This window comes from Daphnia pulicaria, chromosome 1 (assembly GCF_021234035.1).
Source record: "Daphnia pulicaria isolate SC F1-1A chromosome 1, SC_F0-13Bv2, whole genome shotgun sequence".
NCBI lineage: Eukaryota > Metazoa > Arthropoda > Branchiopoda > Diplostraca > Daphniidae > Daphnia > Daphnia pulicaria.
Window position 1 is genome coordinate 40,922,354 of NC_060913.1, and position 18,516 is coordinate 40,940,869.

Here is an 18,516-nt window from a genome sequence, read left to right on the forward strand (position 1 = left end):
TTGTGTACGGAATAATCTTCTTTGCTTGTCTCTCTTTCTCTTTGCTTTGTCTCTCCTCCGGGGCTTGCGGGGTTATTCCGGGTACGTTTGCAGCCAGTCTCTCTCTCTCTCTCTATCTTGCCACATGATGGATCCTGCAGTAGACCCAATCTATTCGGTTGTCTTTTCATCTTTGTTTTTTATTTTTGCTCAAGACTCTTCTTTCTTTTTTGTTGTTCCTTGTTTTCCGCTCATTCATTTTCCAAAAGAGTTGCGCGACCCCGCAGTCGGAGGAGGAGGACAGATCCTTGTGCGGTTGTTTTTGTTTTGAGACGATCGGGATCATTTTCCCACTCGCTTAACTTTGACTCATCGGTAGATAAATCGCAAACGGGGGGAAGGCCAGATTGGGATATTACATCATCCGAACGACGGCCTTTGTTTTGTTGGTTTCGTATGGTTTTGTTCCTCCGCTCCTTTTGGCTCGGCTCTTGTATGATCGACCGGGAGCGTATAGTTTTGCCCCCGGCTCGCCTTGGAAAGTTGCCACCTGCCAAGTCTGTGGGATCCCGCGCATCCTCATCAAAACAGTTCGATCACTTGGAGGCTTTGGGTAACTCGTCGCGAAATGAAAATAGATGGCCATCGCCGGCCGACAACAATACATCACCACCGAGCGACAAAGACACCAACAAAACAGAAGGGCAAAATCCTGCAAAGGAAAAGAGTTTGGCATCTCTAGTGGACGAGCATAAGTGCAGCCAGCGAGCCAGCCAGCCAGCCAGCCAGCCTGGCAATTGATCTCTCTCTTTCTCTCCCCCTGAATGTGGTGCTGATGGCCGGACCAGGGAAAGTCCCGCATAGTAGCCAACTTGGACGTGATGTACAAAAAAGAGTCGCACCAACCAACCAACTCACCCATCCCCCTCGAAAAAAAAGAGAGAAACGGGATCCGGAAATGATGGGTCGCAATAGCTGAGGTTATGAATCGCCGGTCCGTTCAAGCGTAAATAATCTTTTGCCGAAAGAGAAAAGAAGAAGAAACTGAAGAAGAAGAAAAGTAAATACATAAATAAGAGATCCGGGAGTCTGTGAAACTACAAGAGTCTGCCAAGGATAGGATGTTACCCAGTAAATGCCCCGAGATATAGATACACTCGCTTGTTTCCCCGTCAACGTGTCGTTTTTGGCTCTTGTGAAGCCACAAACAGATATAGAGAAAGAGAGAGAGAGAGTCTAACTAGACTGTCCAACATCTAATGGGGGGAAGCAGCTCTGTGCAGCCCATAAATGTATAGCCCACAGTTAGATGTTGAGTTGACCCGCGGGTCGTTGTTTGCATTATTGCCGGTCGTGAAATAAGCCGTTGGTCGTCGCATGCAACTTCTTCCAGCCACCCGTGTTTTTTTTCCCCTATTTCCAAGGCTTTTTTTATATTTCCCGGGCCCTTCTCTCTACACTAGAGTAACAACAACAGCCAAGCGAAAGATTCTCACGAACTCTTCTGTCGGGGGGCTTGCAACATCCCCTGGAGAGTCTATATAGGCTCGCCCGGCTCCTTATATATATCTATTTTTCCTTTTTTTCTTTTCTCTCCACCAAGAAAAAAAAATCATAAAGCATCAAACGGGTTGGTATAGATACCGATGTAAGAAGTGGGGAGCAGCCCGTCAGTGGAGAGAGCACATCTGATGAACACGAGAGAACACTCGAGCTCAACTTATTGTTTCCTTTTATGAGTCTAGGGGAAAGCCAGTCTCAGCAACTACTACTCCTAGTAACATTCACGTAGTCTCAGCAGGAGCTACAGGAAGTTTTGAGACTTGTTTAAAAACAAAAGAAAAAAACCAAAAACAAACTTGTTCTTGTCGGCTGTCTCTGCCTATATATATACGGACGGTGAGGGATCTCTCGGCAGTCTCTCTTGATCCTCCCACACGGTGTAATGGCCGAGTTGCGATGGGGAAAAAAAGGCGAATCCAAAGGTCCAAAAAAGACTAAAAGAGGGACGGCCGAGCAGGAATGAGGAACGAGGATAAGAGAGTTGGCTCCCAGTGGGACCGTGAAGCTCAGCGGAAAAAAGGAAAACCTTTTCTTATATAGTACATATATACTCCCGCGGCCCAGGAACAAAACCAAAAAGAAGAAAAAGTCATAGACAGTTTCAATCTACTACTGGGCCGCCGCCACTACCGCCACCGCCCGAACGGTTTGATGCTTGATGTCTTAAGAGACTTTTCTGGCCCCACGGCTCGCAGGGAGTCTCTCGTTCTGGGAAGTCATTCAATTTCTTTTTTCTCTCCTTATACTCTCGGCAGCCATCGTGGGGGTTTCCTTTTTACAACACACAGACGCCAAGTTGTGCCATTCTTCAGTGTACACAGTATAGACCACCAATGTGTGTAACGTTACAGAAGCATATAGAGTAGTATAGAGAGTCTCTTGTTTCTTATTCTCGCCCGTCTTCACCACTCTCGCTGGATGCATCTAATGTTGGATCCATCGAACGGAATGGGTCGGTGGTGGATGGGGGGAAACAAAAAAATCGTTCCCCGCACAAACGTGATCATCCGTGGACTCGTGTCCGACATCTTCTCTCTTTCCGCGCCAGAATCTAATCTTTTTTTTTCTATTTTTACTCTTGCGTCATACATCTGATAGAAAAAGAAACTAACAAATAAAAAAAGGGGAAAAAATGAGATTGGGGATTGAGTTAGGTCAGCGTCGACCACCGAAAATAAAAGATATCGCGTTTCTCGCGACCTGTATTATGCAATCGATTATTTATGTAATAATTTAGCCAGGGATTTACACACACACACACGAGTCAAAAGGAAACTGTCCATTATTCACGGCGGCGAATTAAACAGATTGCAACCGAAAAGAAACAAACCAAATAATCACTTTGTCAACAATAGCTGATAAATGCTGCACGACACTCGTCTATTGCCATGTTACAACGCCGCATTTTGCACCAGGGTCTGTGCGAAGCAGAATCTAAGCTGCTACTTCTGTTGCTGCTTCCTGAAACAACCGTCTTTTTCTTTTTCCGTCTCTTTTCTCTCTCTCTGTCTGATTGTCTTGTTATTCCTTGTCGCGCTCTTTTGATTGCTCGACGAAAAACTCAGTTAACTTGAGTCTGCGCTTTTCCGCCCTCCTGTCTCATCTCTCTAGCTCTGCTCTGCCGGATCAAAAGAAATCGGAAAGGAGAAGCCAAGGAGAAGCTGAATGGTAAAGAAGGAAAACAAACGCAAACAAACAAAGCCGGTTATGGATTTCGCCCGTCTAGAGTCCTTGTTGTGTATAAAGGATTGGCTCCGTTTTTGATTGAACTTTTCCGCTCTTTTTTTGGGTTCCTCCCTCCCCCAAACCCGCTGAAGAAAAAGAGGCGAAAAATGGAAAATAGAGGTTTAAATAAGCTTGACATTGGCGGGTACATCCGCAGAGCTGGAACAACCGCAAGATAAATCACAAAACAAAACAGAATATAGTTGTGAAAAAAAAAATAAAAATGGGCGACGCGGGAGCGTGAAGGTAATCATCAGATATGGGATTTTCGGTTGTGGCGGATTTTGTTGACGCCTTCAAATATTAATAAGAAAAAAATCTTGGCGCTGCTTTGGATTATTTAAAAAATGAAATAATAATAAAAAGAAAATTTGCCAACCTCCCGACATCATTTTTTGCTCGGCTTCCTCATCGATTGGCTTCTGTCGTGATCATTGAGCGCGTTGTATCGCTTTCGGATACGTGTATCGTATCGATCTGCATCCCCAGTCAACACCGAACGACCATAGTAGATTTCAAAAAAAGGAAAAAACTTTATTCCCCGAGCTCTTTTATTTTGTTCCACGTGTGTGTCGTTTTCGTTGAATTCGATTTTTGATTCCAAGGAGCGAGCGAGCGGGAGCGACAGTGGTGCGTCATCTTTGACAAGTGCGCACATACGATGAGACGCCCTGCGTAGAGTTATTGGACGCCGGTGAAAATCAAATGAAGGATCCACAGCAGCCAGGACGAGGAGACGAAGGATCCTCGTCTGAAAGTCTTTGTAGTACAATTTCGCTTGAGCTGCTGCTGCTGCTGCTGCTGCTGTTGGCTGCCTTTCGAATTCTGGGTGTTGGCTCTTTTTTTCCCCCCGAGTTGCCGGAAATTGCCATGGCAACGTGGACACACATACAGAGTATGTGACATGAATCCCGTCCCGAAAAAATAACAACACGGCACCGTCAAGGGTCTTTGCTGTTTATTAGCTGCATCCAGCAGCTCCCGTATCTTATTCCGATTGCCATCTGCTGGATTCAAAAGAGAAACGGGCGCCAACTAGCCAGCAACCCAGCAGCTGTTATGATATAATGTAGAGGGGATTCAGGGATGTGAAGGGAAACTTGAGTCTGTCTCAGAAGGTGAAGTCGTGGTGTCGCTAATGATACACAGTCTCAAAGCTGTGCACGCTCACTCCTGCGAGTAGGACGAGCTACAATGTCACGGGGATTAATGACTAGTTGCACTTGGGGGTCCCGGGTTCGCCCGGTCCTGTCGAGATCGTCACCGATCTGCGAAGGAGAGAATCATCGAGGGCCAATGAATCCGCACATACACAACGCACCCACGGATAGAAAGAAATAGCGGGGCGGCCCCGGTGTGTAGAGTTGTGCAACTTCTTCCCCGACAGCTTCAATGGACGACCACGTAGTAGAGGACTCGATGGCCCCGGCCAAGTGCAATCGGAGACGACCAGGGAAATTTAGACAGGGCCAATGACGAAACGGGGTCGGCGCCTAACATTAAAACGCACTCTCAATTATATGTCTCATTTTCCTGTATAGAATCACCAAAGTAGAGAAGAGAGAGAAAGGTCATGGGTTGAAAGGAGCGTGCAGACTCCTTGCCCAGCCGCTTCTTTTCTACATCGGACGATGGATGGCATAATGAAATGAGAAACTAGAATTCTCTACATTAATAAATACACCACCTCGGTTGGCCAGTAGTGCTGTGACAATGAATCAAATCAACGAAGCGTTCATCATTTCTCGGTAGAAAAAAATTAGAAAGAATTATCTTGTCTGCCTGGCGCTGCCCGGCTTGCCACCGCAATGTTTGATGGCTTACACAACCTGAAACTGAGCTGTAAATTCTCCTCTGATGCTCCGATCTATACTTTGGCATCCATCAGCATTTAACTAACGTTTGAAATCACTAGTAGAAAATAACAAATAAAACAGTCTATCATTTTTGATAGATCTTATATTCGGTTCTAAATGATTAATTTTCATGGTTTTCTTTTTTAAATGCATTTACAGTTCCACCGAGACGGCCCATCATCGTAGCCAAAGAAGGCCAGCTGACCACCTCGTCTACGCTAGCTCCCATGACAGCCGGCCAAGCCCTTTCGCTCTCCTGTGAAACATCCGGAGGTAAACTACTACTACCTAAGTTAATATACATGGCCGCCGACCCCCACTCAAAAATTCAATTCGTTCGTAATTGCGTTTGGACTTTCCCCCATCCCGGCAAAAGTTGACTCGACCTCTCTTACAATATTAATGGACTCACATACTAACCAATCGATCCAAAAATAAAATAAAAAAAAAAAACAACAGGGAAGCCGCTGCCGCGTCTGGTGTGGTTGCGGGACGGCCGCGTGATCGACGACTCGTTCGTGACGACCTTTGAGAACACGGTGCGCAATGACCTGTGGTTGCCATCACTTGACCGCAGTGATCTGGACGCCACGCTAACCTGCGAGGCATCCAACTCCAACTTGACAATGCCCGTCTCGACCAGCGTCACCATCGATCTTCACAGTGAGTTTAAACCCAACCCCCCCACCCCTACCCCCACTTCATCTCCTATTCTTTCCGTGAGTTTCCGTTTCGTTACACACAGCTGGGAAAAGAAAAAAAACTGGGTCATCTCAATGACTCACCAGTTAGACGAGAAAAGAAAAACAAATGAATCGAAACGAATAGATTGGACTATACCACGTCCGCGGTGGCCAAAGTGAATTGAAAAAACCCCAAACGAGACGTACCGGGAATGAAAAAATAAAAAAAACTCGCGAGCGGATGCTGGCTGGATTACCTCCGTGAATTGTGAATGAGTTGATGCTCTTTGCAGTTTTTGTAATCCTATTGCCGCCGTTTCCTTTTCTTTTCCCAATTGGGCACGTATTGTTTGTTGTTCTATTGCGTCATTCTTAGTATACTGTACGTTAGTATATATATAGATCCATCCAATCATCCGCTGGATCAAAATAAAATATAACTCTTCCGGTTGTCTAATATACAGTGCCTCCGTTGAGCGTCCAGCTATTGGGAGCCGATCAACCGCTGTCGGCCGGCAAGGAGGTAACACTGACGTGTTTGGTCCTCGGCTCCCGCCCACCGCCCGTCCTCACCTGGCAACTGGACGACCGCGTCCTTAGTGAAATGTCCGCCCAACCGGTAAGTCGCGTACAAAAGTCGATTATAAGATTGATAGAGTGGACGAACCCCGTAACCTGGAAAAACTAGTGGATAATAATAATAACTAACTGATAAGACTCCTCCTGGGCAGCAGCAATTCGTTTGAATCTAATGGCCTATTCTTCGACTCCTTTTGTGCCTCGGGCTGCTCATCATCACGGCCGTGATTCCATTTTTTGATTGACACCTTTCTACTCCTCTCGGTGGCCCTTGGTTACACGTTTCATTCTCTGATTTTTTCCCGTCATATTTTCTGTACGTAACACACAGACGCCGACGGCCGGTTGGAACGAAACCAAGGGCGTCATCCGGTTCACCCCGATGGTGGAAGATCGCGGCAAACGACTCAGTTGCCGGGCCAAAAACGTCAACATTAGCCGAGTGACTGAGACGGGCGTCGTCGTCCTCGAGCCGCCAGCCGGACAACACCACAGCGCCGGTTACTTTCCCGAGCACTACAAAGAGGACGCCAAACATCTCGTCGTTTACGGTAGACGTCGACCATCATTTTCTTTCTTTTTTGGGTTTTGTACTAACCAGAGCGAACAGTCAGAGGGTCCGGTCTTCTCTCCTTTAATCTGTGCCGCATAATTAATGAGTTGGCTTAGCGACGGGTTTTTATCGTTACTGTATAACTTAGTAGTATAATGCCATGTTCTTATCACATGGTTGGATGACTTGTCCTTAACAAAAGTCATTAGCGTCTTAATCAGCAGTGCAACAAAGAAACTATGGTCCCATCCCCGCTCCTTAGTTATATCCTTTTCATTTGATTTAATTTTCTTTTCTTTTTTTGTGTTTTGTGTGTGTGCTATTTCCGTTTGATATATTCTTCTTCGTCGCACCCAGCTCGGCCGGATGTGCAACTGACTCTCGGATCCAATCTAATGGCCGCCAACATCAAGGAGGGCGATGACGTCTACTTTGATTGCCGAGCCTCTGCCCTGCCACCCGTGACGCGTCTCGAATGGTTTCACAACGTGAGTCGCACAATATTTCAATCACATCGACTCCCGCCGGCTCGTGGGCTGGGGTCTCTCAGGGCTGCTGCTGCTGGCCCTCAAAGAGAGAGGGTGGTTCCAGCCAGGGCTATTACACCCCGTTGGCCAACGTGTTGACTCTCACGTGTGTGTGTCTTTTTTTTCTTTAATTGCGTTCACCCTGTTTTGCATCTATCCCCACCTACTCCCCGACAGGAAAAGAAGCTGAGTCACAACATTTCGGTGGGCATCATCACGACCAACCAGAGCCTGGTGCTGCAGCGCGTGAGCCGCCACAGCGCCGGTCGCTACCGATGCTCGGCAACCAACCGTGAAGGGGAAACAGAGAGCGACGTCTTCCATCTCAATGTCAAATGTAAGCCACTTTGATGCCTCTCTGTCTTCTTTCTCTCCTTCTCTATAGCCCTATAATGCCATTTTCTTTCTCCCGATTGACTTGTCAATCATTTCCTTCCCACTGAGAGATGATCCCGAATCCTCAGCTTCTTCCTATTTATCCCCCAGCTCTTGACTTCTTTATTGGAACAATCGTTTTTTTCCTTTTTATTTATTTTTTTTTTTCGGGTGGCAGCGCCGGAGCCAAAGACGCGTCAAAGCGAGATACTACTACACCACGGTGGTGGTGTAGTAGTCTAGGGCATTGTGTGATCCTTTTTCGGCGTGATCGCCGAGTCTCTCTTGACTCTGTGGCTGATACCGGCATCGATCGTTTTTTCGCTCTTTTTTTGTTTTTGTTATTTTTTTTTGTATGGCTCGGCCACTCACACAGCATATAGCCAACGATATTCATGTTATGTAACTGCGCCTGCATAGCCGATAAGCCGAATAATAGCTAAGCGGGAAGAGGAAGGGAGGGTGAAAACGATGCGGCCCACGATCGGCCGAGTTATAGACGTTTCAATGATTTCCAAAGATATGTCTCTGTACATTGACACGAAACTGAGCGTGAAAAAAGAAGAAGAAGAAAAAGATAAATAAACAGCTCTCTTCCATATTATCGCCCATACAAGTAGAGATGTGAATGCGTTTCTATTGTAGGGGCTGGCGGCTCCCATGAAAAATGGAATCCGGAAGAAAAGTCACTCGCTTTGCTGCGTCCGAAACGCGGGACGGGGGGCCGCAGTACGCACCCCCCCATTTTCACTCAAGTACAGATAAGAAGAATGATAGTGTGTATAGTATCTACTACTATACACACTATGTCTGGTAGACAAACACCAACAAAACATATATCAACCGACCATGTTCGTGGGTGGGGGGTATCCAGTGGCGACGACACGCCAAGCGGCAAAATAATAAAAAGAAGAAAGAAATGGGTGGGTGGGTGTCAAAGATGTACCGGTTTCATCCATCCCAAAAGTCGGCCGATTTATTTCAACATTTCTTCCGAGAAATGACGTAAGTGCTAGCTAGCGCGGCTACACAATGCACAATGTATTGAGTCTGATTTCTTCCACGAAAAAAGGCTCGAACGTCAATCATTTTCTTCTTGGCCCGGCCTATATGGCGGCCGTTAGAAATGCTGTTGTGCCCGGCATGCTCAATCTGAAACAAAAAAGGGAAAAAAAAATGAAACCTCTTGACGGCTGCAGTTAATAATTGGAAAGAGCCAACATAGTATCCGTGTTCCCTGGCGAATCTTCTTCTTTTTCCTTTTCTCCCTTGATGGAAAAACGGGCGAATCTTGATCGTGTTCCGTTTTCCAGATTTTTTTTTTGTTTCCTCCCTCCCCTCATCTGTCACGTGCCACACAGCTGTCCGGCAACGACTACACCAGTCCGTCATATATATCCTCTGACGGGTTTACATACAAAGTTGCAAGGGCGGGCGCTCTACATTTTCCTTGGTAGTTTATTCGCGTTATCTTTTTTATTTTCATTTTTTCCTACCAAAATTGACTTGCCCACCAACTTTTTTTGGGTGGGGGAGGGGGCTTCGTGACTGCTGTTCCCCCCTTTTACTCTGGGTGCGTATCTATCTATTCTACAGGGTAATATGTACAGCAAAAGCTAAGAGGTGGGAGGAGGTAGAAGGTTGAGAGTTTTGTTTGAGAGCGGCTCTTTGTTTGATCACGTCAAGGGGGTCTATAGATCATAGGCGTCGATACCGTCGAAATCACAGAGGACGACGACAGTCAAAAGGGAATAGACTCGTGAGCCACGCTCGAGAGTTTTCTTCTCAAAGTCGAAGAGTACGTGGCAGGAGGGGAAGAGAGGGGAAGAGAGGAGAAAATAATAATAATAATAAAAAAAAGTCGATGAGATAAATAGAATATTCCGTTTGATGTCGAAACGGTAGACATTTTCCAGCGTCTGCCGATCATTCCTCCGGCCTTGTTTGCTGCTTCGAGTTTTGATGTTGTTTTTCAATCATTATCCACGACCGACGCTCCTTATCTCTCCCCACTATTTCTGCACGTTAATCGCTCGTCGTTTTTCGGCTAAATCTCGTCAGCAGCATTTCATCATCTGCATGCGAAACTTTGTGACTGAGCGCTCATCCCCGCTCTTTTCACATGATGCCGCCCATTCGATCAAATGCCAAAATGTCATCGCCATCTCGATTCTTTTGATTGTTTTCCCCTGTTATGTGTCTAATCTTCTACCCGCCAAACTTTTGTTCTTTCTCCGTCTATAGATGCTCCGTTCTGCCGGCCGGGCCAGCACCGAGTGTACGGCGTGGCGCGTCACGAGGAGGCCCGCATCAGCTGCGACTTGGACGCCAACCCGTCCGGCTCGCTCCACTTTCGTTGGCTGTTTAACAGTTCGGCGGGCGTGATCGAGTTGCCAGCCAGCACGTGGACGGCCGAAGGCAGCCGAAGCGTGGCCCGCTACCTGCCCAGCTCCGACCTCGACTTTGGCAGTCTCCTCTGCTCCGCTTCCAACAGCATCGGCCAGCAGGCTGTCCCCTGTCTCTACCACGTTATTCCGGCCGGTGAGTCGCTTATTCCCTTCTCTCTCCATCCATTTCTCTCCTGTTTGCTTTGAGAGAGAGAGATATCTACGCCCAGCATCGCCCACTTTGGGCCAGCAGCTCGAATTTCAGTTGCAAGGCTCGGCAACTCGACGACGAGCCTTATCATCCGAATCGATAGTGAATGGAGTAGTAGTAGACACAAGAGAGAAGCTGGGCTGCTGGAACTAGAGACGACGACGTCTTCCCTTTAGAACTTTGCTGGGCAAAAGAGACATTATACCTTTTCAATCATTCAGGCCATGTTATATCTCTCTCGCAGTCTTTTGGAATGGAAAACATGTTTCGAGAGCGGCCCCCCTTTGCTTCCCCAACTGTCTGCCCTTTTCCCAACGTGCACACAGCGGAAAAGAGAGACGGCCATTGGAAGAGTTGCTGGGCGCAAGTTGGCGACGGCCAATTTTCCCTCGCAAATCTAACGAAACTGTCGAGTCGTTTCTCAAACGAGCCGAGTCTCGCGTCTCTCAACTATTGATTCGTCACGGGCGACTTTCAAAGTTGGCGCGCCAAATGACAAACGCGCCCCAAAGACTTTGAGCCGGTCTACATATTTAACAAAGGCCAGCATCCAGAAATAGAAATTGATATGTATACCTACGGGTGCTTATATATTAGTGAGGAGGGCCGGGTAATAGGCTTTTCTAATGAAGAGGGTCGGAGGAGAAAAGAATAGACTTGATTCCATCTTAGACAACTCCCCCCACCATGAATTACATTAAGTGGTCGCCGGATGACGTTGGGTCTCACCGGTACAAAAAGAGACCCGACCGAGCAGAGAAAGAGAGAGACAGCTGCTTCTCGACAGACGGGCTTATGTGCAGTTGATGAAACTCTCGAGCAAAACTATTATAGGCACGTGAGTCGTTCTGCAGGCCGTTTGGTAAATTTTTTTCTTTCCGACAGATGAGACTCTCAACCGGAATGGCGAAAAGAGTACAGATCTTTTTCTTATCGTTTGCTATTATTATTGCGCCCTGGTTTAGATCGAAGGAATAACTTTGTGTGTGTGTCGGATGACAGCATATGCTCCATAATGGGCCAGCTCAGATATTGTGTAGGACCAGGACTTTGTGATGTGTATAGACTCTGCGTATATACCTCTTCTATCGTTCTAGACCAGCCCCACCACATTGAATGCTAGGAAACTATGTCTAGATGGCTACACAAATCTATCCGGAATCATCGTGAAATTTTTTTCTGGTGGAGGACGGCGTTTAGGCCCTACTATAGATCGGCGGTATCTATATAGACTGGCAGAGTAATATCACGGCTGAACATGACCTGACACATGGCGTACAATAATAGCTGGGGGGAGACATATTTTACAGACAGGGAGGGAGAAGAAATACGAGCAAACGGTAGGGAAAAAGAAGAAGAAGAAGAAGAATGACGACTTTTGCCAGGCTCAGCCGAATCCTTTTTTTCTTTTTCTTTCCCTTCATCCGCTCCCCAATGCGAAATCCTTCACGTTCGGATGCCTTTGATTCTCTTTTCATGTCTCCTGGCACAACAGACACACACAAAAATGCAGCGGCATTTTTGTCCCCCAACCAATGTTGTGTATATATACATCTCTCGTCATATATATGTACACACGTAAACAAACGCGGCAATCCTTTTTAGACTTATGTTATTTTTTCCCTCAGACTGTTGTTTCAATATATCCGGAAAAGAACAAATTCCCGGGCTCTTACGTGGAATCTCTTTTGGCTCGGGCTTCCTATATACATTTCCATCTGCAGTTTGACATAAAAGGAGCTGCTGCCTGTGCACCTTTTTCATTTTTAAATAGGGCAACTTGTATATTATAGACGTCAGTCAGTCAACGTCTAAGTTTTCCAGAATTTTTTTGTTTTTTCTTCTTCTTTTCTTTTGTGTTGGAACCGGAAAATTTAGGCGTCACGTTTCGTTTCGTTGGCAAAGAATAAAGGACTCGGTATATAGTATGAAAGCCCCTGGCCGTTCCTCTATCTGCGACCTTACATTATAGGTGGGGGTGTTGTACACTTGAAGGAGCCCAGACCCAGCCGTATAGATGCGTGTGTAGTGTGTGTACTGTACCTCCTGTATAGATGCGTCTAGTGCTGTGCCTGGGCCATCGACAAAGAAGCAACGAGGCGACGTCGACGACGTCGGAGGGGGGGTGGCAGCTCGCCGACGAGGAGAAAAGACAGGAGGGGCGCCGACAGGGAGGCGGAGAATACCTTTCAAGCTTGGCTGGTCTTGGCGATCACGTACGACTTGGCCCACATAAGATAGCACAAAAAAATAAAATGAAAATAAAAATAAAAAGAGAAGAAAAAAAAAAGCTCCACCTTCTGTGTCTAACATGTCTGAAAAAGTGATACGTGGGGTGGTGGTATATAGACGTGGTGTTGTTTGATGGAAGCCAATGCCACAAAGTCTCTGGCATCTATACGCCGAACTTGCGGCATAATTGTTGAATAACATTCGACACAAATAAAAGGCTATTCCTTTTTTTCCTGAGGAATATTGAGGAGATTTGACAGACGGGGGAAATTGGTAAAATCTCGATTGCAGCATGAAAAGAACATTTTTTCTTTTACGTAGGGTGGATGGGAAACTCCCGCACTCGTTATTTTCGTGCCCATTGAACGAAAACCTACGTACATAAGCTGATACTGTGTATATTTGTATGTTTCGATAGAAAATGACGAGACGGAAATCTTTTCCGATTTCGACGTCAACCTCGACGCTGATTGTATATAGTCACTGTATTACTTCTGCGGTTTCTTCCTTTTTCTATTTCTTTTTTTTCCCCAGTTTCTTGACGTATAATATCTGTTTCATCTAAAGGAAAGTTGATGATGGCCCCCCTCCGTTCGTTCGTTCGTTCGTTTTTTCTCCCCTCTCTTCTCTCTCGTCTATATAATAGACCAAGCGTTTCGATCGATCGAACTCCCGCCGGCACCGCCCCCACCCCCTTGATACGGTGACATGCAAAAGAGAAGAAAAGAAAAGGAGAAAAGAAGTGAAAAAAAAAAACGAAAACGAACTCGTTTGTGCGTGCTCAGAGACGTTAACAATGGCAGCAAAGAGATATAAGAGTCTATAGCTAGTTGTACAATTTTAGAGCATAGATGGGAGAGACTCTTCTTTATCATTCTAGTGTGTACTTGCGCAAGAAAAAGGAGGAGAAGAAGAAGAAAGGTAAAACCGATGTGAGCAGCAGGCAAAAGACCGAAGAATAACAGCCCCCCCGTGAATCCCAAGCGAAAAAAAAGGAAAATGTGAATAATCTATCATTTTTTGATATTTTTTAATGATCATTATTATTATAGGGTTTAGATGCTATATATATATGTTTCACATTACGTATTATGATGCCGAGCAATAGGATAAAAGTTTCTATACAAAACGTAAACACACACACACATAAATGCAAGCTGTATGGTACTCAATAGGACGAAGGCGGGCGCAACTTTCAATTTATTATAACCATCCGCATCCTCTCTCAGTCTCTCGCCGGTTTTCCATACATCTGCCGATGCGTGCCGTTCCGGCCTCCCCTTTTATCCGTGTGTCTGCATGTGTGTGTAAATGTACATACAGAGAGAGAGAAAAAGGGACCCTACTCCCCCTTCCGTTTGTTTGTGTGTGTACACAAAAAAGAGACCCGGAGAAAATGAAAAGACCAACAAAACAAAAACCCAAGAGGAAATGAAAATAATATGTAAAAAAGAGAAGAGAAAGTGAAAAGAAAAAAAAAAAGATGGTGGGGTTGGTTGGCTCCACGTATATTATAAGGATCGTTATCTAAATAGATCAAAACAATCTGGTCGTGCACAAATAACCCCCCTCACCCATTTTTGCCCAGTTCTTTATTTTATTTTATTTTTTCTTAAATAAATAATACCTCGGCTGTATAACTAGAAGAGCTCAGTACACACACAGAGAGAGATAGCGCGTTTTGCCGGGAACTGGCGAGGAAAATAAAGAAGACATGTGATTAGTCGCTCTGCGTATTTATAGCTACACACACGCGATATAGACACACACACACACGGTGAGAGAGGAGAGTGTATGAGAGACTAAGTAAAGAGTTGTTGGAATCAGATTATGAAAGAGACATGACCTGTAGGAGACGAAGAAGAAAAAAAGCGGAAGACTTTATTTCTCTTATCTTCTATTTTTTCCTTTTTATTTTGGCTGGCACCGGTGTGTGAGATGGCCGGGCGCGCGCCTGTCTTGTGTGTGTTTGGATTGAATACAAACTTGGATCCATATAAAACGAAGAAAAAGGACAGAAGAAAAACACGTTGGGGGGATCCGGCTCTTGTATATAGAAAGGGAAGATCTGTGTGCCGTTGTTGTCATGTGGATGTCGCAAAAGTTCAGGATTCTGCCAACCGCTCCCGAGAAACTCTGAAAAAGAAGAGGCGTGACAGAATATCTAAATAAGATTCCATTTCCCATCTAGCTATTAGATATGTACGGAGGACCCCGGCTTTGCTTTCTTGCTGCGCCCGACTGTATTATGTACATATTCTAGACTAAGTCTAACTCTCTAGTCTATCTAGCATTCAAAGAGATTCATTCCGTTTGGCTGGCTCCGCTTATCGTCGTGATCGAAAGAGAAATGTCAAGATGTACTGTATAGTCCAGTCTAGCAGTCACGAGATAAATCGGGAAAAATATTCGCCTTGCAATTTTTTTTTTCGGACGGATAGCATCCAGTTCATTTCCGCTCTGACCTTTTGTTCAAAGATTTTGGACAACTTATTGCGACCCCTTTTTTTCATCGTTTGTTTGCCGCTGTTATTTTTTTAAATTAGTTTTTTGAACACACAAAACGGCTGGCCATTGTTAATGGTGACCTTTGTCAAATTCAAACTCGACACTTCATCAGTCGAACGGGGGGGTCTTTTCTCTAAATAGCGTGACGGCTACACGCCACTGAAGCAACAACCGGCATTAGATTACCCGCCAAAAGTGATTATGATCAGGAAATAACCATATCCCCCACCCACTACCACCCACTACCACCCCCTACTTTCCGGTAAGCGGCTGACGCCCTTTTTTTCTCGTGTAACTGAAAAAAAACTTAGCGGGAGCCGCTGTGATTGAAAAAAACCCGGCTAGGCCCATGCCGGGCCGTCTAATATGGCCTCTCTCTTTGTTGTGATTATTCGGCTGGGCCTACAACCCCCAAAATAACGTTGACATGTTTTCTTCTTCTTTTTTTTTCGCCTTTCAAATCTCATCCGTTTAGCATTCCTTTTTTTTTCACCGTGCGACAGGAAATATTATTACGTAATAAAAAAATGTCGTGAAAACAAAGAAAATGAGAAAAAACACGCCGAAGAAAACGGTAACAAGACAAAAACCAACGCAGCCAATGTTGTTTGTCGGTGATGAAAGGCCGTCGAGTTCGCCGGAGAAACGAACCGTCCGTTTAGCCTACTTAGGCACTTGAAGCCACTGGGCAAAGTGTGTATCGTACAGTCGTGTATAACGTGGAAAAGAAACAAGGATAAGCGTTGACTGATGCGATTTGAAATGCTTCGTTTGTCATTGCCCCCCTTTTTTCCGGCCAATCATCCTGGTGGACACACATCACCCGGGACAATTTTTGAAAGGAAGCCAACCTAGACGGTAATAAACGTTCCCCGTGTTCTCTCGTTCAATCCTTTAGTTATTGGCCATGGCCATTGAACGTACCATGGGGAAGAAAAAACAGTATTGCCGGTAATAAGATCGTCTGTCGAGTTATAAAAAGGTTTTTTGAAAAGAAGAAGAAGAAATACCGTACCGGTAATAAACCAGCTGGTGGCTGGTTGGGGGAAAAAGAAAAAGTAGTTCATCTTCTGTCTCATTGAAGAAGAGCTGTTGCGGGCTATGAATATTTTGCGGAGCTCTCTTGCTCAAATCGGATCTGCATGTCCTTCTTGCTCGCATAAATCCCTCAGCTATTACAAGAATAGAAGGGAGGACACGCGCGCTCAAATTCGAAGGATTGGCTGAGCTACTATACGCTCTCGCTCGTCTATACATAACTATAGTCGATCCGACTTGTCACGCATCTCTAATGACTCCAAGAGAGACTAGACACAGTCGCAGCAGATGAGGCAACCCTCCGAAACTCTTTAGGACGTCTATAAGAGGACGGCAATTGCTGCCAAGTGGCCAACATTGCACAGAGTGTTGGCTGAATAAGAGAGACCTTTTGGCTTCTAGGAAACAGATCCCATCCGACCATATCTAATCTGACTCATTTCCGCCCTTCAATTTAATTTTCTTTTTTCTTATTTCTTGCCCATACGCCAATCTCCTACCGTGCGCAGCCTTTTTTATTTTTTGTCTAAAATCCCGACGATTAAAGTCGATCCAAAGTGCTGCTGTCACTCTAATCAAGCGCTTTTTTGGCGCGCTGAATTTCAAATATTGATGGGTTCCTCCACGTCGACTCTCTCCCAGCCATCTACCCCGTGAGGCCCGGTGACGTCGTCGACGTCGAAGTTTATATCACATGTAATATGGAGAGGGGCGTGCTCCATCATTGAGCGCTATCGGGCCGTTAACGTTCTACTAATCGCACCCGCCCTCAATGATTCATTCCGTCTGAAAAGCGGCGCGCCAACTTGAACATTTATTCGATTTGATGTATCCATTTTCGATTGCCTATCTCAAGACCGAACAAGTGGCCCATCTATTCGCTACTGCTGCTTAGACGTAGAACGTACATCATGGATCCCATTGCTCAATACGCTCGTCTTTATACGCACACAGGGCGTGAGTGTAATGCGTATTGCGCGTCGTGAGGTTCACCCAAGAGCTACTCGAAAGACGTACTGTACGTAGCTCGATGGCGTTGAATACATCTCTCCCTCCCGCTTCTCATTGATATTTATAAATATCTCGTCAAAATGACGAGGAGGAGGAAATCATCCACTCGATCGGACTGCCGCCGGCCACTCTTGAAAATCCCTCTTTTTCCACAATAGATGCCGCACACACGCACAGATAGATAGATACATCTATATAGGCTAGCAACTATATAGACGACGACTGAGAATTATTAATATCGTCGTCGTCGTCGCCGACCGACGCTTTGTGATGTGCGACTGAAAGTTACAACCTCTTGAACGGGCAGCAGGGTGGAGAAGAGATGATGGACCGCGTGTCCTCCGGTCTGTGGACACACCAGTCGTATTAGCCCACTGTTCCGTATATTGATGACATGTGATTGATATAAACGCCCTATTCTATATGTCTATATAGCCACCAAACACGCACAACTCGGTTGGAGGGGGGATATGCTATAGTGCCCATCTATTTCCTTCTTTTTCTTGATTCCTGCGTAGATGAAAGGGAGGAAGATGCACGACCAACAGTTTTGTCATATGGCACAGCCACCCTCCCTGTCTTCTGAATTGACCATCACACACTCGTATTCAAGTGAAGTGCCCTTGCGAGTATGTGGCACTTCCGGTGAAAAAACTCGTCGTCCGGTTTTTTTCAATTTTTTTTTTTCGTTTTGTGGGTCACACAAAAATTTATTTGTTGGTACGGTACACAAATATAATCGCTCCCGATGACGCCCACATTTTGGTTTGCCGGTCCTTTTTGGCGGTGTGGGCTGGTGGGTGGGGAAATAATAGCTCGCGAACGGCCATCAATAGACCTCCATATGTAATATACCAAACAGCCTTGAGTTTATTTTCGCTAAGGGCGCGGACGCGCACATCATCTGCAGGGGCCGCAGCATTTTTCCCCTTTTTTCCTTTCGTATTTTTTAGTTTTTTTTTGTATTTGATATTGCCATCGACAGATCGATGTGTGCAAGTCTGATGCTGATGTGTGCACAACTGCACACCATCACACACACACACACACACGCACCGTCGGGAAAGAACGGGCGGAGTCCCTTTTCTTTGCTCTCGCTCGTCCATCCTTCCGTCTTTTTTTTTCTCCGACACTTGAAGGAGAAGAACGGCGGCGAGCAAGAGAATGAGAATGAAAAGAATCGTCTTTTCATATCATATATATATATATATCTATAACACTCACTCTCTCGCGCGCGCCGGTGTTTGGTGTACATATATATATCATCATCCGAGGCTCTCTCCCTTGTG

At 45.7% G+C, this 18,516-nt stretch overlaps 1 protein-coding gene across 1 annotated transcript in view; it reads left to right on the forward strand.

The window, feature by feature from the left end:
• LOC124320245 (nephrin-like) overlaps positions 1 to 18,516 on the forward strand; it is a 51,490-nt gene that overhangs the window by 25,176 nt on the left and 7,798 nt on the right. Inside the window, exons 4-10 of the mRNA XM_046783030.1 lie at positions 5,283 to 5,396; positions 5,583 to 5,786; positions 6,271 to 6,425; positions 6,717 to 6,936; positions 7,296 to 7,426; positions 7,643 to 7,802; positions 10,085 to 10,381. Of these exons, the coding sequence (XP_046638986.1) occupies positions 5,283 to 5,396; positions 5,583 to 5,786; positions 6,271 to 6,425; positions 6,717 to 6,936; positions 7,296 to 7,426; positions 7,643 to 7,802; positions 10,085 to 10,381 (1,281 nt within the window). The remainder of the gene's footprint in view (positions 1 to 5,282; positions 5,397 to 5,582; positions 5,787 to 6,270; positions 6,426 to 6,716; positions 6,937 to 7,295; positions 7,427 to 7,642; positions 7,803 to 10,084; positions 10,382 to 18,516) is intronic.